Source organism: Episyrphus balteatus, chromosome 4 (assembly GCF_945859705.1).
Source record: "Episyrphus balteatus chromosome 4, idEpiBalt1.1, whole genome shotgun sequence".
In the NCBI taxonomy this organism is placed as follows: domain Eukaryota; kingdom Metazoa; phylum Arthropoda; class Insecta; order Diptera; family Syrphidae; genus Episyrphus; species Episyrphus balteatus.
The window spans coordinates 57,819,877-57,844,954 of NC_079137.1; the positions used below are offsets into that span (position 1 = coordinate 57,819,877).

General features: G+C 27.9%; 2 protein-coding genes across 2 annotated transcripts; both read right to left on the reverse strand.

Annotated features, from left to right (window-relative positions):
* Positions 1-2,768: 2,768 nt before the first annotated feature.
* LOC129918873 (ornithine decarboxylase 1-like) lies at positions 2,769-8,069 on the reverse strand. Its single transcript, XM_055999619.1, has 6 exons — positions 7,729-8,069; positions 7,420-7,669; positions 7,232-7,355; positions 3,382-3,555; positions 3,015-3,326; positions 2,769-2,950 (listed from the first exon to the last, which is right to left on the reverse strand). Exons 1-6 carry the CDS (start codon positions 7,916-7,918, stop codon positions 2,795-2,797), a joined length of 1,206 nt encoding a protein of 401 aa, XP_055855594.1. The 5' UTR covers positions 7,919-8,069; the 3' UTR covers positions 2,769-2,794.
* Positions 8,070-16,745: 8,676 nt separating this feature from the next.
* LOC129918923 (ornithine decarboxylase 2-like) lies at positions 16,746-18,809 on the reverse strand. The gene is made up of 6 exons (XM_055999692.1): positions 18,614-18,809; positions 17,994-18,243; positions 17,799-17,922; positions 17,360-17,533; positions 17,043-17,291; positions 16,746-16,964 (listed from the first exon to the last, which is right to left on the reverse strand). Exons 1-6 carry the CDS (start codon positions 18,792-18,794, stop codon positions 16,746-16,748), a joined length of 1,197 nt encoding a protein of 398 aa, XP_055855667.1. The 5' UTR covers positions 18,795-18,809.
* Positions 18,810-25,078: the final 6,269 nt, after the last annotated feature.

Below are 25,078 nucleotides of genomic sequence, written 5' to 3' on the forward strand. Positions count from 1 at the left end.
TTTTTTTTTATATTTTAATATTTAAGATTGATTTTTGTATTCATTAAAATGCTAGAAATTAAGCTTAGCTATTTTTAGTAAAAATCTAAAATAAAAATTGAAAAGAAAAAATTAATTTTTGTTCCTGAAAAATCAAATTTTCTTTGAAATTTTGGTTTAAGATATTGATAAATAAATGACTTAATAAAATATATATGGTTTAAAAAACTAAAAATATGCTTTTATCACGCACTAAAAGCTATAAAATAATTTAATTGACTTATAGGAAGTGGTTACATCAAAAAGCGTAGAGCGCTCTACGATTTTTGATGTAACCAACCATTTCCTATAAGTCAATTAAATTATTTTATAGTTTTGAGTGCGTGATAAAAGCATATTTTAAGTTTTTTAAACTATATATTTTGTTTTTTACTTTTTAGTCTTATCTGAGATGACTGGAAGTAAGCTAAAATTGATTTGGGGTGTTTTGGCCCCCCAATGCCCCTCCCCAGGATCCGGACCACCAAAATATCGTAAAGTCATCTGAAAATATTGTGTTTTCATCCGAAATACATATATGATATCGATATATCGATAGGATAAGTCGAAGTGGGTCAAAATTTTGTTCCAAGATTTTATTACATTATTCTTAGTTATTTTTAGTTAGTTAGTTACAAGCGAAGCTAATAACAACGTATTAAAATGGCATTCAACAAACTATAAAAAATTAAAGTTTTTAACTAATTTCAAAGCCCCAGGGGTAACTTTACTTGTTGTATATTTAATAAGAATACAGTTTAATAGGTATACCAGAAGGATAGTAATCCGTACCTGTTATTTTCTCTGTGTGGTTTATTAATCATTCAATTGTTTATAAAAAGAAATGCCATTAAATCGATCTAATTTAACTAAAAAGCTAGTTTTTTTTGCTAACAAAGAGTGACTGTATTCGACAAATCAGTATTGTAATTACTTGCCACTTTGGGTGAATTTTATTTGTTTTTAAACTACGAATACATTTTTTTAAATCAGAAACTTCAAAAGACAGTGTTTTTTTTCAATTATTAGTCTACATTTATTTTTAATTTATATACAATGGTCGGAAAAAGTATTTTGACAAAATGAACATTTTTCTAACTGATAAGAATAATCTGTAACGGTTAAACATAAAATAAGGAAGTTGACGGTTATTTATTAAGTATATAATGGTGAATATCATGATGGTCAATGTCAGTCATATAGTTGGTATTATGCTTCGAGGCTGCATTTTTTGTATAAAAAGTACTAAATTTTGAGGGAAAAAAGTATTTTGACAAACGTTCTTTTTCAACGCTGGTAAGGTAAGGTAATGCATTATACGTGTTTCAAGCACGTATACAACTGACAGACTTGTTAAGGCCCCGGTTTGTAAAAAATTGGGCAAAACGGCGGAACTTAACATTGAAATTGGTGCATCTTCTGTTGCAAGTCATAATTTCTGTGTGTCTGTTAAAAAATCTGTAGAGAATTGAATTTATCGCGGGAAACTAAAAACTACTAAATATACAAACACAAAAATATAATTATACTATTAAAAATTTACCACAAATGGACAAAAAACGAAAAAAAATGCACTTAAAAAAATTGAAGTATTTTGAAGAATTTACTTTATCGCGGATTGACTCCAAAAAGTCTGAATTTGGAAATGCCATTCTTTCATCAAAAACCTTGTAAGCAAAAGTACCCTTTGCATTGAGATCGAAGAAGACAATTTTACCATGTTTATGGGAAGATAATACAGTATTTATCTCATAAAACAAAAATTGAAAAAAAAATTGAATTCTCAAAGGAACATATTGGTATGCTTCTTTCATTCAAAAACAAAGTTTTATGGACCACATTCTCACAAATTTTTATCTCAATGATCCGGGAAACGAAAATGAACTGTTGAAGCTCAGTAAAAATTTGGTCAAGTTTATTCCAGAAGCGAAAAGCACAACAACATGTCGCTTTGAGAATTAAATTTTTTTTCAATTTTTGTTCTATGAGATAAATACTGTATTATCTTCCCATAAACATGGTAAAATTGTCTTCTTTGATCTCAATGCAAAGGTTACTTTTTCTAACAAAGTTTTTGATGAAAGAATGGCATTTCCAAATTCAGACTTTTTGGAGTCAATCCGCGAACCGCGATAAAGTGAATTCTTCAAAATGCTTCAATTTTTCTTAGTGCATTTTTTGTCCATTTGTGGTAAATTTTGAATAGTATAATTATATTTTTGTGTTTGCATATTTGGTAATTTTTAATTTCCTGCGATAAATTCAGTTCTCCACAGATTTTTTAACAGACACACAGAAGTTATGACATGCAACAGAAGATGCACTAATTTCAATGTTAAGTTCCGCCGTTTTTCCCAATTTTTTACAAACCGGGGCCTTAACAAGTCTGTCAGTTGTATATCTACGTGCTTGAAACACGTAAAATGCATTACGTTACCTTACCAACGTTGAAAAAGAACGTTTGTCAAAATACTTTTTTCCCTCAAAAATTAATACTTTTTATACAAAAAATGCAGCCTGGAAGCATAATACCAACTAAATGACTGACATTGACCATCGTGAGATTCACCATAATATACTTAATAAATAACCGTCAACTTCCTTATTTTATGTTTAACCATTACAGATTATTCTCATCAGTTAGAAAAATGTTCATTTTGTCAAAATACTTTTTCCGACTGTTGTATATTTTTTTTGTTACAAAAAATATATATCTATGTATTTATAAATATTTTTATTTTTACTTTATTATCTTTAAAATTAAACTTATTTGTTTCTACAGCAACTGCATATCCTTTCTTATATAGTAACTAGTTTTTGGCAATATAAAACCATTAAATCCACATGATCTCGTTACCGTATAAGCGCCTGTATTTGGAAAAGCAATGAAATCACCATCTTTGAGATTTGGAAGTTGAATATTATCGCAAAGCTATTTAAATAAAAATCTAGTAAAATATTTCACTTTGTTAAAATTCTTTAAAAATGAAACATACAATATCTGCAGCATCACAAGTTGGACCAAATATTAAACTGCTATATGTTTTGCTATTTTCATCCTTAAAATGAATTGTATCAACTTTGATTTTTTCGAATATAATAGCATTGAATGTCCCATAAATTCCATCATTTACATAATACATAATTTTCTCCAATTCACCATCTTTATCACGAAGTTCACGCTTGGAATAAACTCGGCATATTGTTGTATAAGCTGCTGAAACAAAATATCTTCCTGGTTCAGCTATAATTTTAGCTTCAACATCACTCATATATTTTTTTAAAGCTTCGTTAACAATTTCTGCAATCTGTTGAATAATTAATTAGTAATGAATAACAAAATTATGAAATTTGAAACCTTACTTCACAAAACATTTCATCATTATGTCCAGGAAATCCACCGCCAATATCGACCAATTCCATTTTATGCTTCATCATAATACCAGCTTTATATAAGTTACTTCCAGTATCAATAGCTCTGTCATATGCATACAAATCACTACAGCCAGATCCAACATGGAAACTTACTCCATTTACCTAAGGAGAGAATTAAATAAATTTTCAGTAAATAGAATTGGTCCTAAAGTAGACCCTTGAGGAATATTAATCATTAATTTATTTATTTTTTTTCCCAATCTCTAAAGGCCATCGAATGGGCCTAACACCTTTCCAGACACGTGAGCTTGTTTGTAAAGGAGTTTTATAACAAAGCTTCGTTAGATTTGTTATTTAGGTTATAATCTAATGCGTCTTCCGTTGTATTGAAGCAAAATGAAGTTGTCAAATCGAAAAACCGTTAATGCAAAAGATGAAGGTAGTAAAAAGATCCTCAATTTTCACTCCAAATTAATTTTCAAAAAAAGCTTAAATAAAAGAGATATGACAAAAATAAGAGAATCATCCTTTGACATGTTTAAAAAAAAACACCCTAACTCTTAAACCGAGGGCATAATGGAAAAAAGTTTTTTTTTTTAACTGTATATTATATGGAATTAAATTATCTTCAAGTTTGCAATACATCTTTTTTCTGTAGATTCAAAAATACATGAGTTATGTGAAAAAGTAAAATTTGTATTTAAAAAAAAAAAACAAAATAGCGGCCAAATGACTCTAGATGAGGTTGGGTTCGATATCCCGCTTTTTATATTCCCGGTTTTTTAAATCCCACTTTTTAAAATCCCGGTTTTTGTAATCCCGTTTCTTATAATCCCGATTTTTATAATCCCGTTTTTATTATCCCGGTTTTGCCATCAAAACTAGTTGTTTTATTTTAAAAAATCGCGCGATTTTTTAAAATAAAAACAACTAGTTTTGATGGCAAAATCGGGATAATACAAAATTAAAACATATTAAAAAATGAGAGATTTTTCTAAACGCTTTGAATTATAACCCTTAACAAAAAATATAATATATAAAAAATATGAAAAATTAAGAAATGTATTATTTAAAAGAAATCAATTAACAACTTAATATTTACTTGAAAGTTTCAGAAGAACAATCAAATCGTGATAATTCCATAGATTTATAATAAAATATAATGATCAAAACACATTAAATTAAGTATCTACTTCTACACACTACGCAATCAAAAGAAAGGAGAATGGGCAAGTTTGTATAGAATGTGGATGTTGCGCGGCCAGGAATGATTTTGTTATTTTTTGATGTAATTAAGGTTTACATATATTGTGGAGAAGTTTTATCCTTGTGACGTACTCCAAAAACGGATAAAATGCATTTTTGCATATAACACTATATGTAGATTGTCTCAAAGTTGTATCTTATGTGTGTATTTTAAGTGCAAAATACGACACTCTCTCATTTTCCCTAAACCTGAAGACCTTTATCTTAAATATCCAACTACTAGAACCCAAACTATAAGCATTTTAAAACAACAGTTTCAAGACTATTTTGAGAGTTTCGTTATTCAATTTCTTGTTAGTTTGAATTGTTTGAAAACTTTCGAACAAAATCTTTAAGTGGTTGTCTTAAAAATCTTATATTATGAGTTCTATTGGTCGGATTTTCAAGAGTAATGACTTCAGACTCAGGGAAAATGACAGAGCATCATATTTTATGTTCCAAATAAAAATATAAACCAATTTGTCGTTCATACATTGAATAATGCATTAACGATACTAATACTGCATTTTCTTACATTCTTAACGCAATACTGCGAAACGTCCATAGTAAAAGTTTTTCCTAACTTATAGTCCTTTCATTTGATACCAATTTTATTAATGGCCGCTCAACGTCCAAAATGCCCATTCTCCTTTCTTTTAATTATATTTCATTTCTTTTACTTGTGAACTCAATTTAAGGTTTTAATATATTTTATGTTTTACCGTTTTCATAATGTCTTGTAGGTACGGTACATATTCTGTGGGCTTTACGACGCAAAAATCAGTTTTACTAATTTTTTTGTCTATTTCTCATGATTTTTTTAATTTATGTATTAAGCATGTACATATTTTGTACAAGAACAGGATTTTCGGGATTCGACGGGATTTTATAATGCGGGATTATAATTTATAGGGATTTCAAATAAGCGGGATTTCAAAAGACGGGATTTAAAAAAACGGTATTTTATAAGACGGGATTTTGAAACTTTTTTTTTCGGGATTTTCGAAAAACGGGATTTTAAAAAGCGGGATTCCGATACGCCCATTCCCTCTAGATGCCTCAAATTGCCTTCCTACTTTAATTTTAGTTTTTCTTTCAAAAAAATATAATTTTTTTTGTATAGTCAAATACATAAACTGTTATATTAATATAATAGGAATAATTGAAAAATAAAAAACGGCAATATTAAATGAAATCAAGTAAGAGTTTACAAAGTAATTTATTTTCTTTCAATATCGAAATTAATTTTTTTTTTTAATTTTTTATAATTCACATTTACCATTTTTTTTACTAAAAAACTTTAAGAAATTTAAGTTACATCGGCTCTAAGAGCAATTTCTATTATTTAGTCGTGCAGTGTATTATTTTTTATCTTAAAAATATATTTTTAAAAATCTCACTATTGAGAAAAAAAAAAATAGAAAAATCACATTTGTCCAACTGCACATAAAGTATAAATTTTTAGTTTAATTTTTTTAATTTTGTTTTTTTTTTTTCAGTTCAGTAAAAATAAAATAGTTTTGAAACGAATCACATTGTCATTATTATTTCATCCCGTAATGAATTTCACTGACACTTAAAATCTTTCTGAAATATTTTTTTTAAATAGCTTCAACGATTTAAACATTTCATTTCTAAACTAATCGTTATAGAAAAAAAAGTAGGTCAAGTAATTAATTTCGAGTGTAAAATAATTTAAGAAGTTTATAAAATATTTTACAAAACTTAACCTTAACTTAAACAAAAAATATTTCAACACGAAGTTAAATAAATTAAATAATCGGAATGTAATTCTTATGCTCTTATTAATTAAGAAATTATGTTTGGACTTAGTAGTTTTGCGTAAAAAAAGCTTTTAAAACAAGTCGAATCTAATCATTTGAGAATTTTTTTCCAGATTAAGAAAATTTGATTTATTTTTTTAAAGTTAAAAAAAATTTGTTTTATAAAGTTTATTTATAAAAATTAAATTTTGTTTAAAAAGTTATATTCATCTGAAAAATGATTAAAAATCGTGCGTTTTAATTTGTAAGCCATGAATAACAAATTTTTGTTGAAATTTCTTCCAGTGTACATTAATGTGTAGAAGTCAGTTAAAGAATAAGACACCCTTTAAAATCATACTAAACAATTTTTTTTAAATAATTTTATCATTTCTTCGATTTAAATCGATCTTATAAATTAATTTGATATGAACTAGCTAATCCAATTTTGATTTCGTGCCCATTTATCTTGAAGAGACTCACGTATATACTAGAGATAGGTTTTTACTCCTAGACAAATAGACAATTATTATGATAAGTCTATTTTGCTTTGTCATATAGATGAGGAATTATTGTCATTCACAAATTTATTTAATTGATAAGATATTCGTAGTAAAAAAAAATAATTGTCATGGTGAAATTAATTGTCATTAAATGTACAGTCATTAAATTCTATTCTAAAGTAAGCATGGTTTTGTGTATTGAGTAAAGTAAAGGGATTACAATGGTTTGTTTTTTTTTTTAAGTAAATTCGATTCATTCAAAAATTAATTTTGGTTTTGAGTGCTACTTTAAATATTTCTTAAACTTAAAGTTTCAAAAATACTCACATTTACTCCAAGTGCTTTTGCTACAAGCATCAACGCAACTCCATCTTCCTCAGCATCACAGCCAAATTTCTTTCCAAATGACCTGTAAGCCTTTAACGCATCAGATCGAAAACGAAGAACAGCACTAGTTAAAAAAAAAAAAACATTTAAAAGACATTTTAAAGATATTTAAAAAAAAAAAAACTTACTTTGACTCTGGATAATGTTGAAATATTTTATAAATTTCAAATTCATTGTCCACTGTACTGTCAGTAACATTATTAGCTTTGGCATATTCAATATGAGAAATATTCTTCATAGGATTGGCAAAAAGAATTTTATCAGGTTTGAATCCAATATTAAGGACATGTTCGATTTCCTTTAACGAGGCACAATCAACACCACTGCCAAGATGGAGAAGTGTTTCCAAAACTGGTAGTTCATCGTTGCATTTGATAGCTAAGTGAACAAAATGAATAATAATTTCTAAAAAAAATAAAGAAAAAACTTCAACATACCATAAAACGGTTCTACATTTGGCATAAGCCTCTTCCAATCATTGAATTTGTTAATAATACTTGTCAAGTCACAAATGTTAATAGAAGCATCCAAATCCTTAAGACTGCATTCTAGAATTTTAGCTTTTAAGTCGAATGTTCCTTCGTAAATGTTAATAGGTTTCCTTTCTGGTGTACGAACTCTACGCATTTTTATTTTTTTTTTTTTATTTTAGTTGAATATTTTCAATGAAAACACAATTCTTTTACACTATCTGTAATTTTAACAAATATAGAACTTCTAGCTATTCTATTGGAAATGAAGTATTCATAGGCTCGAGCTAATAATGAATAATGCTCGCAGTCAATCAAACTCATCGTTTTATTAAATTGTGATTATCAATTTTAGCATCTTTTCATGATAACAATGGCGCACACTTAATTAAACAAAAAGTGGAAGGTTGGGCAAGCTTATCCACTTCAGTGATGAGTATTTTACTTTAGATATGGTTATCGCAAAAAAACAAAAAAAAATTAGCAGAGATAGATTAATTTTATTTTTCGAAAAAAAAATTAAACTTATGTAAAATTATACTAGCGGTAGGTATCTGTTAACAAAAATTTCATAACTTAATGAGGCAAGAAATAAAGTAAAATGTAAGCTTTAACTCAAATGTATTAGTTCAGGAGATTGTAAAGACAAAAAAAACTAAAGTGTTTTGGAGAGTAACATTAAATTTTTTTATTATTGATTTTATTTAATTATGAAGTGTCTGTGGGTTGTCGTCTATATCTGAATTAAATAATTTGTTTAAAATTTTATAGAATTTTTAAATTTGTGTTTTTTTTTTTTCTTGTTTTTTTTATATCCCGGGTTCTACATATAATTTTTTCTAGGAATTGCAAATCTTATCAAAAAGTTAATTATTTATACAAAAAGGGCTCAAACAATTTCTATTAAAAATAAATATACTTTGGTATCTAAGGCAGTGGCGTAGCAACCGCTGTATCAGCTGTATCCATGTAACAGGGCCCCCAAGATATAGAGGCCCCCCAAAAATTGAATATTAAACATTTCCTGATTACCATTTTTTGTGCATGTGTCTTTAGGAATTTAAATGTAAGTAACGATTATTGTGTTTGAAATTTTAAATCCTGTTTCCAAAGTCCTTCAGCATGACTTTGAGAAAGAAAACATTTTTTTTTGGGAAGTGAGACATGTTTTCAAAACTAAAACCAGTAACATAACGAAGCGCTTTTTTGATGAGTTGGCAGAAGTAATTAAGTAAGAATTCCAAATTCGGAATCGTACCTTAAAGTAAACGTTTACAATTGCCACCTGGGATATTTCGATGGGTTAAACTCAAAAAGGCTTTAAAAGCAGAAACACAATCACACAATGTGGAAAAATGAAAAAGGATATTATAATGTGTTGAAAAACACATAACAATTTGTTTATTATTTAATTCTATAGTTATAAAAGCAAAACCAATCAAAATAAATTCTTTTTTAATGAGAACTAACAATTAAACTCAGTCTACCACATCATTTAATTATTGTTATTTTTAATGCGTAAATTGTTTTGATTTGAAATATCTCGACATCATTTTTTTGTGCAATTTAAGAAACAAAAAATCCTAGTTGAACTTTTGCTCGCTTTCTTACTCGCGTACGTAGAAAAAGAGTCATTGTGTGAGGTTACACACATTTCGCATAGTTGAACTTTTGGCAGTTGTCAAAATAGACGGCAAAGCGTGATTGTGTTTCTTCTTTAAGAGTCTTCGTGCTTCATGGTCTGAATAATATGTTCGACACCTTAGAACCACATAAACTATATCAATTTCCAAATGATGTAGTAAAACAACGATCAACAAAACTGATAGAAAACTAGAATAAAGAATCTCCGGTTGGTTTCTACGAAGTACTAGTTGCTTTAAAAATGTGATTAAATCGAAAATCCATAAAATAATTCCATAAAAGAACTTGCTAAATTATTACGTCCTTTACTTTGGCGGAATCAAAGAAAAACTAATCTCAGATAATGTAGCTCAGATAAAATGCTAATTTCTTGTCCAAAATCAATTTTGTAGATTCTATGGGTAGTTTCATATTTCAATTTTAAATTTAAAAAATACACTTCCGGTTTGCTCCAATAGTGGAATTTTTTAAAAAAACCTGTGGCCCATTCTTTTATGAAAATAAAGTTAACTTTGGTTGTTGTTGTTTTTTTTTTGTTAGAAAATTTCAACTTTTATTTAGGAACGACTAATACATTTTGTTGATATAAAAAAAAAAAAAAAATAGTTTGAGATCAATTTTATGAATGAATAAACAAGAAAGAATTAATTTGGTACATCATCAATTCTGCTTAAAAAAATTAAAATATAATTGTTTCCATCAAACAGCTGACTGAGAAACATTGAATTTAGGAATGATGCTGTGACGTTACAATTTTACATTTCACAACTTTTTTCTCATTTAGGAACGATGAAAGTTAACTATTGTTAACAATAGTTAACTTTAAGAATAAAAGAAAGCACTTCTGCTGTTTTAATTTTTTTTTTTATTTTGTAGGTAAGTAGGCTTTTATGGTGGAAACCCCAATTTTGTAGCTCACTTATTTTTGAAATATTTAAGGTTTTGCTTTCAAAATACGAAAATATGCAGATTTTGAAGTAAAATAGACCGAAATGAATTGCTTACATTCCCGATTTTGTAGAAAACTAATCGAGGTACAAAATCGAGGTTTTAGTATTTCATTTGGATATGGGTAGCTTCAAATTTCTGCAAACAGCCAATTTTTGAGCCAATGTTGTTAAGGCTTAAGGCTGTGTCAAAGTGTAGCAGATGGAGGGGGCCCCCAAAAAATTTTGGATACAGGGCCCCCAAAATGCTAGCTACGCCACTGATCTAAGGTGTTGCTTTTTAAGTAAAAAATATCCGTTTTTCTTTATTTCTCATTTTCTCGTAAATAACTTAACAAATTTCATCGAAATTTTTTTATAACAAAAATTATAGTAACCTTTATGTTAAAGTTAAGGATATATTAAAAAAAAAAACTATTTTTGGTTTTTTGAAATAAATATTTTTTTTTAAATTATATTTTTTGAAAACGGAACTATAAATTTTCTTAAAATTTATTATTTTTGAAAATTGTTATAATAATCTAGATAGGTATAAAATAAATGTTTAAATGCCCCAACAATTTTGTAATGTTTTTGTAACAAAAATTCTTTGTCGAATTTAAAAAAAAATTTCATGCTTGGTTTGGAGGTTAAAATAATTTTTGTTTTTTTATTTTTAATAGCAAATTTTGTGTTATTTTAAGTTTCTTATAAGAGCAAGTACGGAGGATCCAGTCGTCATTTTAATTTTTTAACACGAAACCAATACTTGCCCTATAGAGCAAGTAATAAATTGATTTTTTTGCTTGTAAATCACATATTTTTCAATTCAACAGAATTTAACAGAAATTTATACGCTCGATTTGTAAATGAATACAACTTTCAAAAGAGTGCATTTAATGTGAAAAATCTCTAAATTCGCCTGAGTTTTATTATTTTTTTTTTTAACGCAATAGATTTATGAATCGGATAATAAGTCTAAAACTACGCAGAGTGTTTTCTTACTGAATAATCTTAATTACCTCTTTTGAGTACCTATAATTCTTATCGATTAAATAGAAAACTATCATTTCTCATTCAGCTATTTTGCAAAAATATGATTTGTCATTTTTCAGGTCTACCTCAATCAGGTGAATAGACTTATTTAATTGAACAATTTTAAAATGATTAAAATCAAATCAAATGAATCTTTAAAGGTATTTGTGTTTGCGGGTTTTCCTTTTTGAAAAAAGAGACAAATTAATTGATTTGATAAACTCAATTATTGATTATGAAAATATCAAATCATTATGAAATCAATTTATTTATTTATTTTTTAAATTTTGAACTTAAATTTAAAAAATAGATTACCCAGTCAAATTAAGAATTATTTGGCATAGTGAATTTGCAACTTTTAGTTTAATAACTATCAATAATGAATTTGATAATAATCACTTGTGATCTTAACTATTATTATAATCTTGCACACTTGCGTTTGATAAATCTGTTGATAATCTGTTTGGAGGCAATTGCGAAAAAGCTGTTTTTGTAAAAAGCGTAGATTTAGTTAATTAATACAATTCAGAGCATTAAGGGGGGGTTTCCATAGCATTTTAATGGAAGACGGTTGACTAATTGTTGTATAACTTTTGCAGTTTATAAGATAATCTTATGAAACGTACTTTTTTGAAAAGGTAATAAACGTACAAATATTTTTGCATCATTTAAATTTTAGAAACATTTCTTGTGCGATTTTTATAAGGGTCGAAAATGATTTTTTTCCTGCAAATTTAGATTGAATCAGAATTTTGGTTGGGGCACCGTTGTTTATAAACTTTTTATTTATTTTTTTTTTGTTTTATAATGATCAAATGTGTTTTCATGCAGTACGCGAAACAGTTTTTTTTTTTTTTTTTTTTTATTAGAAAAAAAGCTTCGTTAATTTGTTGTAATTTCATGTTTTTTTACTCACTCTTCTTAGAATAACTTTACCGTTTATTAGTGTTTTTAGATGAAACAAAAAGAAAACAATAAAGGGAAATTAGGAGAATCCAATAAAATTTCTAAAATTTAATTTGAAGTTAGTTTGAACGGTTAATTTGAAGGAAAGGTGTCAAAATGCACTTTTTTAGCATTTTGGTCGTGGGGCAAAGCGTGATTATTTTTTAAAATGTTTTTGTATTTTTTAATGAGAAGTTAATAAAGTTGTTCATGCAACCCGTTTGCCAAAAAAAAATATTTTTTTTATTTACACACTAAAAATTTGATTTTAATAAACCAATATTTGCATTCTGTTTTTGAGGAAGGGGCAGTCAAAGCATCCACAATTTATTTTTATTATTTTTTTTCATTATATTTCAAATCAGTTTCAAAAAAAAAATATATATTTTTGCTCACAGTATTTTTAATATAAATTGTTGAAAAAGTGTCTATTTTAGCTTTTTTTACTTTGAAAATTCCATTGATCACGCACACATGCAAATTTAGTTCAAAAGAATGCCACGCATAAGCTGGCGCTGATGAACTCTTTTTTTCTGTTCTTTTCTATTTATTGAAAAAAAACTTGCTCTTGCGCTCTCATTTTCTCGTTATATTTTGTTTTTGTTTTTTGTGTTTACATAATATGTACTTTTTTTTTTTGTTTCCTATTTCCTCACTCAGGCAGGCAGAAATCATTCATGAAATTATGAAGAGAGTAGGTAGATAGTAGATATTTTTTGCAAGATCATTATCTTTTGTTTTCAAAAAGGGTTGTTTTGTTCTTGTTGACTCTTGGGTTTTTTCTAACAATTCATTTCGTGTTTATAATATCGCACCCGCGGTTGCGAGTTGACACTTTTGGGTTTTTTTTTTTTGGTGTCAGCGAAATGGTGTCTTACAATCATCTTCATGGATTCCTGAGGTGATACTAAGACGAACAATTCATTTCTCATTTCATCCGTTTCATATCTTTACGAAACTTTAACATTTAAAATGTGCCCTCAGTTTTTTGTTTCTAGCAGCTCTGGTTTGAATGATACTATTACTATGGAAATGTTCAAAAATAGCAAAAAATCGATTATTGAGATTTTGTTACGAGAATATCTTGAAAACGTGAACTGATAGAATATTTTTGACTTCGGATTCAAGTTCAGCGCCCTAAGAACCTTCGAAAAGGTTCACAAATCTTTGTTAAGCAAAGCTATTGTTACCGAGTGAGATTTTTTCAATGAATTTTAAATAGAATTGAATAAGTGGAACAAAAAAAAAATGTCAATTTTCGAGAATATTTTCAAGTTTTGAATATTTTCAACTACTAACCAGTGGCGTACGTTGAATCGCCGGGGCCCCGGGGTAAGACTAAATTTTGGGGCCCCTTTGATATTTGGGGGCCCTTTAGTTACAAAAAAAAAAATTACGTATACACCATACGCTTTTTTTTTTGTATGGCTTATTTATTTTTAGGTTTATTTTAATGTTTTAATATGTTCGTAATGCACTTTTCTTTACTTACTTAAAATGCGTCTCATTAAAGTAGTAAGCACTTGTACTAGGGGCCCCCAAAATTAAATATTTAGAGACCCCTAAAATAAATTTTTTTTTAGCTTAGGATTGATAGTTCTTGGGGCCTCTGTTCTGAAGTAATAAAAACATATTTTATTTTCCATCATCAGACATATTTTTTTTTATTTTGGGGCCCCTGAAAAATTATTTTTAGAGCCTCATAATTAAGTGCTTAGAGGCCCCTAAAATATAATATAATTTTCTTGGAGCCAAGAATTAATAGGTATTGGGGCCTCTGTTCTGAAGTAATATTCGGAATGCCACCAATAACATAATGTTTTTATTTTGGGCCCTGATGTATTTATGTTGGGCCCCCTGAATTTATATTTAATTTTCCATTTGATTGTTTTGAACCACTTTTGAGGATCCTCAAATAATATTTTTGTATTATTTGTGGTGGCAAAGATTTTTCAAGTAATATTTTTTAGGGCCCTAAGATAAAATTATAATTTTTCTTTTAAATAAGTAGTTTTTTTTTTTAGGGCCCCTGGGGTAAAGTTTTTTTAAAATCAATATACATATATTGTGTGGCTACTAATGCATTATACATTACACTGAATGACATAATTTGTCTCCCTGGTTACTTCGTAACTCAATTTATGCTAACAGTTTCCTTCTCTGCATTGTCTCCAGTGGGGGCTCTGGGGTCGGTCGGGGGCCCCGGGGGCAATGCCCCGCTTGCCCCAAGGGAGTGTACGCCCCTGCTACTAACTCTACTTACCTAATTCTTCTTAGTATTGAAAAATTTAATAAAATTATTATTTTATGACTTTTGTTACTCTTTAGTAACCTTTGTCTAACCATGTTAAACAACGAAGTGGCTACATTCAGTTCTATGTAACACCTTCGAATGCACACATTTTCATTTATACCTACTCCAATATAAGAGCTATAAACGAATTACTTGTAATTTACAAGAAAATCCAAAATTCACAGAATAATATACTTTGATGAAATAAACTGTCATACAGTTTTAATTTTTTCATCACAAAAACCCCTACAATTACTACAATAACTATATACACTTTTTTTGAGGATCAACTTTTAAAAAAAATTGCATACTTTTGAGTGTTTTTGTTTTGTTTTTGTAAAATAATGTTATTGTGAATTAATTTACTTAGAACCAAAGGTAGGCAGAAATTTTAAAACAAGTTTTAATTACTGTTTAAAGAATGCAGACGATGTTTAATCTTAATAAAGAAAAGATTACTGTGACTCGCGGAATTTCCGAAGTCATACGTGCGCCATGCCCCAAGACTATCTTTAAATCAACAACATTTAACAATTATTTATAATCGGAAATAATTATCAGCTGATAAAGTAACGATAAAAAAAAAACTTTTTAAAAATAAAACAAAAAAAAATTTTCCTGAATAAAGGGGATTTTGATATTTTGATTAATTCAAAAGAATTAGGTACAAAAGTACAAAAGGCTTTCAACTCACTTTACTAGTTAAGTGCTAAATGCATATATCATTATTTTAATTAATTGACTTCTCTTTTTAAATACTGTTTTGTTTTAATTAAATGCAGTATTGCTTACAAACGGTTTAATGAAGAGATAAAAAGTTCAAATAATATTTATGAAGTTTTTCTACAAAAAAAAGTCACGCAGACACTTAATAACGTGTCATCGTTTCAGAATGACATTGTTTTTTGTATAGAAATGTGATGAAAGTTGGATTGGAAACATTTTTTGTAGGGCGATTTTTGAATGGTGAACCGTTTTGGAGTTAGGGGATTCTCATTTCACCTTTTTGTATATTTTTTTTTTTTACAAAAAAAAACTTTTCGGTATGGCCATGGCATCCATGTTGGATGCAACAAAAATTTTTTTACCAAAAACAAAAAAGCATTTGTATATTCTAAGCTACATTTTTAGACCATAACCATTAACATTTGGTGCGGCGTTCCTATGCTATAAGCGTTGGAAGGTGGCCATATTGATTTTTTTTAAGATTTTTTTAAAATCAAATGTCGAAACTTTTTGATTTGTTTTTTTTTTTTCTAATTTTTTCGACAAAACTTTAGTAATTTAGCATTTATTTTCGTTCAGCAATCTTATCAGAGTTCATATAAGACTTATAATCTAAAACAGTACATTGCGTATATCTCGAAATATTTGCATTTCAATGCAACCATGTCAAACGAATTTTCGTTTAATGCATTGACACTGTGAACGTTGACGGTGAGATGACAGAGAGAATACGGATTTTTGTGTGACGTCAGAGAGTCAACGCGTTGACCGATTTCATTGACCGTGTAACTTAAGAAAAGGTAAAGATTGTTTTTGTTTGATTGTTTAGTATACTTTGAGTTGTTATTTTGGATTTATAATGCTAAAAATATGAAAAATTTTGATCCTAAGTGGGCTGTAGGTCTGTCTTGGTAATTTTAATATATTTCGTCGACGTTTCGGGCGTGATTACACCCTTCTTCAGGACTAATATTTTAAAATAATAAATTTTAAGATGTTTCTTAAAATTTGTGGTTGTTAGTTTTCTGGTATCTCTTTTATATTTTTGTAAATATTTCAAAATTCAAAAATTGAAGCCTTGAAAAAGACGTTTCAATTAATCGAATTTTTTTGAAATTCGATTAATTGAAACGTCTTTTTCAAGGCTTCAATTTTTGAATTTTGAAATATTTACAAAAATATAAAAGAGATACCAGAAAACTAACAACCACAAATTTTAAGAAACATCTTAAAATTTATTATTTTAAAATATTAGTCCTGAAGAAGGGTGTAATCACGCCCGAAACGTCGACGAAATATATTAAAATTACCAAGACAGACCTACAGCCCACTTAGGATCAAAATTTTGATTGGAAAAAAGGTCACGAAAATAGGATAAATTGCTAAAAATATGTCTCATTATTATTCTAAACAACTTAAATAACTTGCAAATCTTTTCTAATATAGAATTTTGTTTTTGGCAATGTGAATCCATTAAATGCACTCGATGTTACAATAGAATAAGCGCCCATATTTGGAAATGCAATAAAATCGCCATCTTTGAGATTTGGTAAATTAATGTTGTCACAGATCTTATCAGCAGCGTCACCAGTTGGTCCCCAAATTAAACTGTTAAAGGTTTCACTATCAGTATTCTAAAAATAGTAGAAAATAAAACCAAAATTACTTATTTTTTTTTTTTTTGACAAGAGTTATAGGTACTACATATTTACCTTAAAATGAATTGTATCGATTTTGAAATCTTCATATATAAGGATATTGAATGTTCCATAAACTCCATCGTTAACATAATACATGACTTTTTCCAACTGATCATCACTACCTCTGAGTTCTTGTTTTGAAAATATTTTACAAATTGTTGTATAAGCTGTTGATACCAAGTAACGTCCTGGCTCAGCAATAACTTTAACTTTCACATCGCCTAAAAATTTGTCCAATGATTTGTTGACTACTTCGGCGATCTTTATTAAATAAAATATAATAAATTTTATTTATGCATTTAGCTTTGACTAAAAAGAAAATAACTTACATTGCAAAACATCTCGTCATCATTTCCAGGAAATCCACCACCAATATCAAATAATTCCATATTGTGTTTAATCAAATTTCCAGCTTTGTATAAAGCACTTCCTGTGCAAATAGCTCTTCCGTAAGATGGAAAATCACAACAACCAGATCCAACATGGAAACTTACTCCTTTAACCTAAAAGTAAGTGGAAACATTCATTTCAATATCAAATAAAATCCTGAAATTTTGTTTTCTTAAAAAAACTAGGCCATATTTTCAATTATATTGCAAATCAGGACGATATTTAAAGAGTAACTTGTGGCGTTAACTATGCTTTTTACAGCTATTAATAGCTGCTCTTTTTATATGCTACTCACTGCTCTTTAAAAATAGCTCTTTACCACACAAGTTTAAAAATAAAATGAAAAAAAAAAAAAACAAATTAAAAAATTTTACTCACATTAACGCCAAGAGCTTTAGCCAAAATCATTAAAAGTACTCCATCTTCTTCAGCATTACAACCAAATTTATTACCAAGTGGACTTAATGCTTTATTAGCATCAGAACGAAAACGAACAACAACACTTTAAATACAAAAAAAAAAAAAAATATTTAAAAAAAAAAGTTTCAAAAAAATAAAATTTTGAAAACTAACTTTGATTCAGGATAATATTTGAATATTTTGTACATTTCAAATGCATTGTCCACAGTACTGTCAGTTACATTATTTTCTTTGGCATATTGAATGTGTGAAATAGACTTCATTGGATTGGCAAAAATTATTTTCTCCGAATCAAATCCTAGACTAAGGACTTGTTCAATTTCAGCTCTCGATGCACAATCAAAACCAGTACCCAAATCGCCAAGGGTTTTCAAAATTGGTAATTCATCGTTACATTTGATGGCTAATTATAGAAAAAAAAATTAAAAATACTTGGTTAAAAATTAAAATTAACATAAGAAAAAATGAAACCAAAAAACGTCAACTTTTTTTTAAATAATTAATAAATAATTGGTATGGGAACAAAATTCTATATGTATGTGTCAAAATTCTGTAAATTCAAAATTCTGGATTTTTAAATTTTATGTTCAAAAATTCTGTAAATGATAAAAGAAAATGATAAAAAAAAAAGTGAACATTTTTTTTCATTAACATAACAATTTTTCTTTTTATGATTTACAAAATTTTGGAGTACGGATTATTTTCGAAAATCCAAGTAATGGATATGCAACCACCCGTTCCCTTAATTTTTTTTTATTTTCAATTTTCCTCACCATAATATGGCATAACATTTGGCATAAGCCTTCTCCAGTCATTATATTTGCTGACAATTTTCGACAAGTCACAAACATTTATTGGTGCATCTTGATTCCTTAAATCCCACTCATCAATTTTACTTTCCAAATCTAAAGTTCCTTGGTAGACATGAATCGGTTCAATTTCTACGGTGCACATTTTTGGATGATTTTTATTTATTAATTTTATTGTTTCATACTTTTTTAAGTTTAACACAATTAATTTTCTTCAAATTCAATCCCGTTTTTCTTGTTTGGGGGATGAACTATTTAACTACTGTTCTTTAGCGAGATCTAACAATAAAAATGCTTAAAGTAAGACGAACTCGTTGTTTTATTCAAATCTGTTTTTACCATAATCAGCATCGTTTTTTGTTGTTGTTGTTGCTTTAACGGTTCTAAAGAATGGTGTCACACAAATAAGATTATATGACACTATTTTCTCTATCACAAAATATTAACTTTTAAATTTATTTGTGTCTTAACTTGTATTCATGCTGATGTCTATGTGATATTACCTTTTTTGTGTTTATTTATTTTTTGTTTTTTATTAAATAGAAAAATAAACATTTTCTGAAAGTTAAGTAAATAATTTATAGCTTTTGAATAACCTTCACAAATATTTGAACAAATAAATTTGTTTGTGTGTTTAAAGTATTAAAATAGAAACGCAAACGCAGACAATAATTTAAAAATAATAAAGTGTGTTTTTTTTTCAAAATTTGGATGGCTACCGAAAAAAAAACATGGATGGGGATACATAGGCCTGCCGATTGTGATCTCATATCTGTAAACCAAAACTTTTTTCGGGACTTTGATCCGAAAATATCTGCTTCCGAATGAAAAAAAAAAAAAAAAAATATTTCGATTGCAAATAATTCAGCGACCCAAACTCCTACAAACTTTTGGTTTTCAGTTATGAATAGAGTCTAAGGAGTCATTTCTTTTGATGTATTATTCGATGGATTCCAAAATTTTAGACAAGGGGTACCCCTTGGATAAATTTCGAAAATCTTACAAAAATAAATTTTTAATTTTTTTAGCTGAATGCATAGGCCTGTTCACTATGATGTCATATCTGTAAACTAAAACTTGTTTCGGTATTTTGATCCGAAACTATTTGCTTCCGAATGAAAAAAAAAAAAAAATATTTCGATTGCAAATAATTCAGCGACCCAAACTCCTACAAACTTTTGGTTTTCAGTTATGAATAGTGTCTAAAGAGTCCTTTCTTTTGATGTATTATTCGATGGATTTGGAGAAAATTTTAAAAATTCCGAAATTTTAGACAAGGGGTACCCCTGTGATAAATTTCGAAAATCTTAAAAAATTAAATTTTTAATTTTTTTAGCTGAATGCTAGGTCTGTTCACACTGTGATCTTTTTCATAAAAATATTATAAAAATGTTAATTGAAACTTGACTCGTTTTCAAAAAAATTTATTATCAAAAAAAAAAATTAAGGTTTAATTTTTTTTTATTTCAAAATAAGTACACAATTTTTGTGGAAAATAAGTTTTTCCTTTTTTGTCATATGAACCAAATTTTGATGCTTAGTTAAAAATTAAAAATCAAAAATAAAAAATTAAATTAAAATCAATCATATTCATAATCAGGGATAGGATGTTGTGGAATTTGCCTTTTTTTCTTGCTCAATCGTACAACATTATAGATAAAAACAAACACGTTTCACGTCCTCTTCGTGCCAAATATATGTATTTTATTTTGCCTTTTTTTGCCTTTTCTTTCGTTATTACCTTTTTGCCTTTTCCTAAGTTTGTTTTATCTTTTTAGCGTCTTTAACGTGATGCCTGCACACAAAACATTCAAATATACAAACAAGAAGCTTACTTACTCAGTATATTACTTACTCAATATATCTTTATTAGAACTTCACTAATTACCCCACACAAACAAAATTCGAGTGAAAAGATCTACCTATGCAATTACACAGCCACACAAAAAAATATAAAAGTTCTGACCCGGGGTTGCGACTAGGTTTTTCATATAGTTTTTGGGTCGCTGAAACCGAATCCGAAGTCCGTTTTTCTCCATCACGTCAGGTTTTCGAGAAAACCTCATAAAATGTCACGAAAACAAAAAATTTTTTCTCTGATCTGGGTGTGCGAATATGTTAATCATATAATTTTTGGATCGCTGAATCCATATTCGAAGTCAGTTTTGCCCTATCACGTCAGGTTTCTGAGATATCTTTAAAAAAATGTCAAAACCAAAAAAAACAAAAGTTCTTATCTGGGGTTGCGACTAAGTTTTTCTTATAGTTTTTGGGTTGCTGAAACCGAATCCGAAGTCTATTTTGGCGTATCACGTCAGGTTTTTGAAATATCTTCAAAAAATGTCTAAACTAAAAAAAAAAGTTCTTATCTAATATTTTTTGTCAAAAAAGGGGCAGTCGCAAAAGATGTTGTTGAGAAGTACAGATCAGTTTTTTTTTTTTGGTAAATAAGGGACTTGAGAGAGTTGATCAAATAAAAAATTGCGTAATAATTGGGAACACAAATCAAGAAAATGTTGAAGTGGGTGATGTCGAGTGCTTTAATTGGGCTCCAGTCGTCTCTACAGATGTAGAGAGATCTTTAAGCTCCTTTAAAGCACTGTTAAGGGACAATCGCGGGCGCTTGTTAACTGAAAAATTTAAAAAACACATGATTGTTCAAAATTACTACATTTAATTTTTATATGTCATTCTTTCTCTCAATAAATGCCTTTTTATGCCTTTTTGGGAGTTTTATTTTGCCTTTGTTTAAGTTTTAAGGTCCACAAGATCCTATCCCTGTTCATAATATATACATGTTGTAGCCGAAAAAACAATTTGTATGTTATAACAAAATATATTATAATAGGTAATTTATTATTTTATTGTATATGTTTATAAATTATAATATATTAAAAACTCATTTTTTATATAAATATTTTTACCTATACCTCGAAATATATTGGCAAATTAAAAATAAATGGCGTTTTTATTTGAATATTAAAGGAAGTAATACAACCACAATATATATTAATATTGTAATTTCAGCAAAACAAAATAAAAACATATAATGAAATAAATTTTACTTTGATTTTAAATAAATTTATCAAGCATCAACTTCATTCTAAGAAAGATATTTTTCTCTGTGTAACTTATACAAGATAAATTCAAATTTCCACTTTATTACTTCAAAAGGTTTGTTTTTAAATTAACCGTCACACAGTTAAAACATTCCCTCATATGAAAATCTGAAATAATTCTACTACATACTTTAAGGTTTAACATTTTAATTAAATTGCATACTTTTGAGTGTTTGTTGGCTAAACAATTTTACTGTGAATTACCAACTTAGAACTAAAGATATGGCAAGAATTTGAAAACAAGTTAGAATTACTACTAAAAAAAAATACCGACGACGCGCGACGTTTCTTAAGAAGCTATCTTATAGGTTTTTTTAATCTTAAAAAAAATATCTGATTACTGTGACTCAAGGAATTTCCAGAGTTACCTATACGCGCTCCATGTCAGAAGATTATCTCCAAGTCAACAACATCTATCCATTTTATCGTTATAATCAGAAATTATCGACTAATAACATGACGATAAAAAAAAAACTTCTTTAAAACAAAACAAAAAACAAATTTTCCTGAAAATGGGGTTTTTGATGGCTTGAGAGTAAAAGTATATACCAATTAAATTAACAAATAGTTATTGTACAGTCAAAAAATTAAAACTAACTGCAGTTGAATTAAGTATAAGTAAAAATCAAGACCTAGACTTACTTCCTTATAATGACAATTATAATATTTATTTGATCCAATATGCATACAAAATTAATCAAAATCAATTTTTAAATTTTTCTACAGAAAAAAAAGTCACGCATACGCCACAGTATCCCATGTTTGCATAAATCATGTAATTAAAACTTCTCCTCTGTTAATTTCCCAAAATGTAAATTAATTCAATAAAGAGTTGAAGATTCCGAAATATGATCAGTTTAATGGAAATAAAATCGACAGCTAGGTCGAACGTACTTGCTCTTATAGTAAACAAAATTGTAAAATGTAAAAAAAATGTAAGTTGTTCTGAAAATTACGAAAACCAATTAATATTAACCTCTAAATTAAATATCGAAAGTTAAATGGCAGAACCTCGGAAAAACTGTTTTGGATGTTTTAAAAAATCACTTGAAATGTATCTTAGTAGATTTATAATGAAGAATTGATAACACTGGTTTACAAGGGTTTTGTTGCCGAAACAAAAATATACTTTTCTAAAGGTTTTCGGTGTGCTGAACTCGAATCCGAAGTCAGAAACAACTAACCAGCTCCCGTTTTTGAGATATTACCGTTAGAAAATGCAAACAAATGTTTTTTTAGGAAAATTGTTTGAGCATATTTAGTAACGGTTTCTATAAGAACTGTTTTCCATCTTTTGATACCTGTTTAAATCTTTTCAATATCTTTTGTATTGCCCGAGATATCTTAAAATGAAGTAAGTGGGTTTGGCTTCATACATCATAAAGGAGATAATGATGTTTTAAAATTTATAAAAATACCAAACAACTGAGGATAACTCGGGCAGTAAAAAAGATATCGGAAAGATTTAAACAGATTTAAAAATGTGGAAAATAGCGATTGATTTGGAGGAAATTTTTCAAAATAATTTTTCAAAATTAGAAAAAACCCACTTTGGATTCAAATCACTCTGCAACCAGATTTCAAAGAAGTATTTGGTTTTCAGATATTAGTATTGCTTAAAGAGGCCTTTCATTTGATACCTCACTCGATGGATTTGGAGAACATTTTTCAAAATTCATTTTTTTCCGGCAAGGTGTAAACCTTGTTTTTTCTTCAAAAGTCTTAAAAAAAAATTGATTTTTAATTTTTAAATCTTAATGGAAAGGTGTGCTCATTATGATCTCATATCTTTAATATAAAAATGATTTCGAAGCTTTGGTTTTAAGATATTTTTTTTTTTTTCAATTTTTAAAAAACATTATTCCAATAGGAAATTTAATTCTCTACAAAAAGTTTTATATACAATCTATCAAAATTTTGCTTGGCTTACGAGGTATATTGAAAAAAACAAAAAGGGGGCTTTTGCACCCCTATCTTCAGTTTCCACCCTCTCATTTAATAGCACTCCGCGGTTTTATCTTCTTTTATAGCCCATTCAACGATTCCTGCAATAAAAACCCGTGAGCACATATCTTCAAACCAAAACTTTTTTCGAGACATGTGTCCGGAGATATCTCTTACCAAAAATTAGAAAACAAAAGTCGTGTTTTAAGAGACCTTTAATTTAATACCTCACTCGATGGGTTTGGAGCAAATTTTTCAAAAATTCATTTTTTTTCGGCAAGGGGTACCCCTTGGATTTTTTTTTCAAAAAATTTTTTCAAAAAACTTTAAAAAATTGATTTTTTACTTTTGCATCTAAATAAATAGGTGAGTTCACTAAGAACTCATATCTTTAATCCAAAAATCTTTTCGAATCTTGGGTCTTAAAATATCTGATTCGGAAATTAAGAAAAATTATGTATGTTTAGATTCAGATAACTCTTTAACCAGACTTCAGATCAACTTTTGGTTTTCAGACATTAATAGAGCTCCAAAAAATCTTTCTTTTGATGTCTCACCCGATTGATTTCTAAAAAGCATTTTCTTCTTTTTCGAATATCTAAAAAAAAACACTCTGTTGACAAAAAAATCATTTCTTTTTATGATAAGTAGAACACTTATATTAGCCGTGTTTTATTGGTACTCAGTATATTACTGAGTAAACAGTTTATGCTGTAAGCAACAACAATTGATTGCTTTTATTTATTTATTAATAATCCTTATTGTTGAAGGGTCAAAAATGTATAAGTTTAGAAAAAAATTATCTCTTTAAACCAAAAAATAAAAAACTTTTGTTTATCCTTAGAAATCTTTTGTTGTTGTTTCCCGTGTAAAATTTTACTGAGCTAAGTACTGAGTTACCAATAAAACACGGCTAATAAAGTTCATAAGCTTATCATTTATACTCACACAGGGCTACAAATTATTCTTTTGTACTTTTATAAATTATTAGACCTTGCCATTATTTAGAAAATCAAATTAAGCAATTACCTTTCTAATTTTCTTCTACAAAATTGTTAAATATAAGAAATAAAAAAAAATTCATTACACAATTTTTTATTTTAGATTTCTAAAATGTCATTATTTTATTTTCGGTTTTGCTTTGACTCCTTCAAAATTTTGCAAATTTGCTTAAATAACAACAGGTGGTTGATACTATTAAAAAGTATTCGTGTTTGGCAATTATTTTAACCTTTCATTTTTTTGCCAAAAATAAAGATGAGCACACTTCTTCATCTTCCTCGTGACACAGACTATACCTTCCATCAACCAAAAAATAATTGCAAAGACATAATTTTTTGATAATTGTGTTTCTATTTTGTCTACT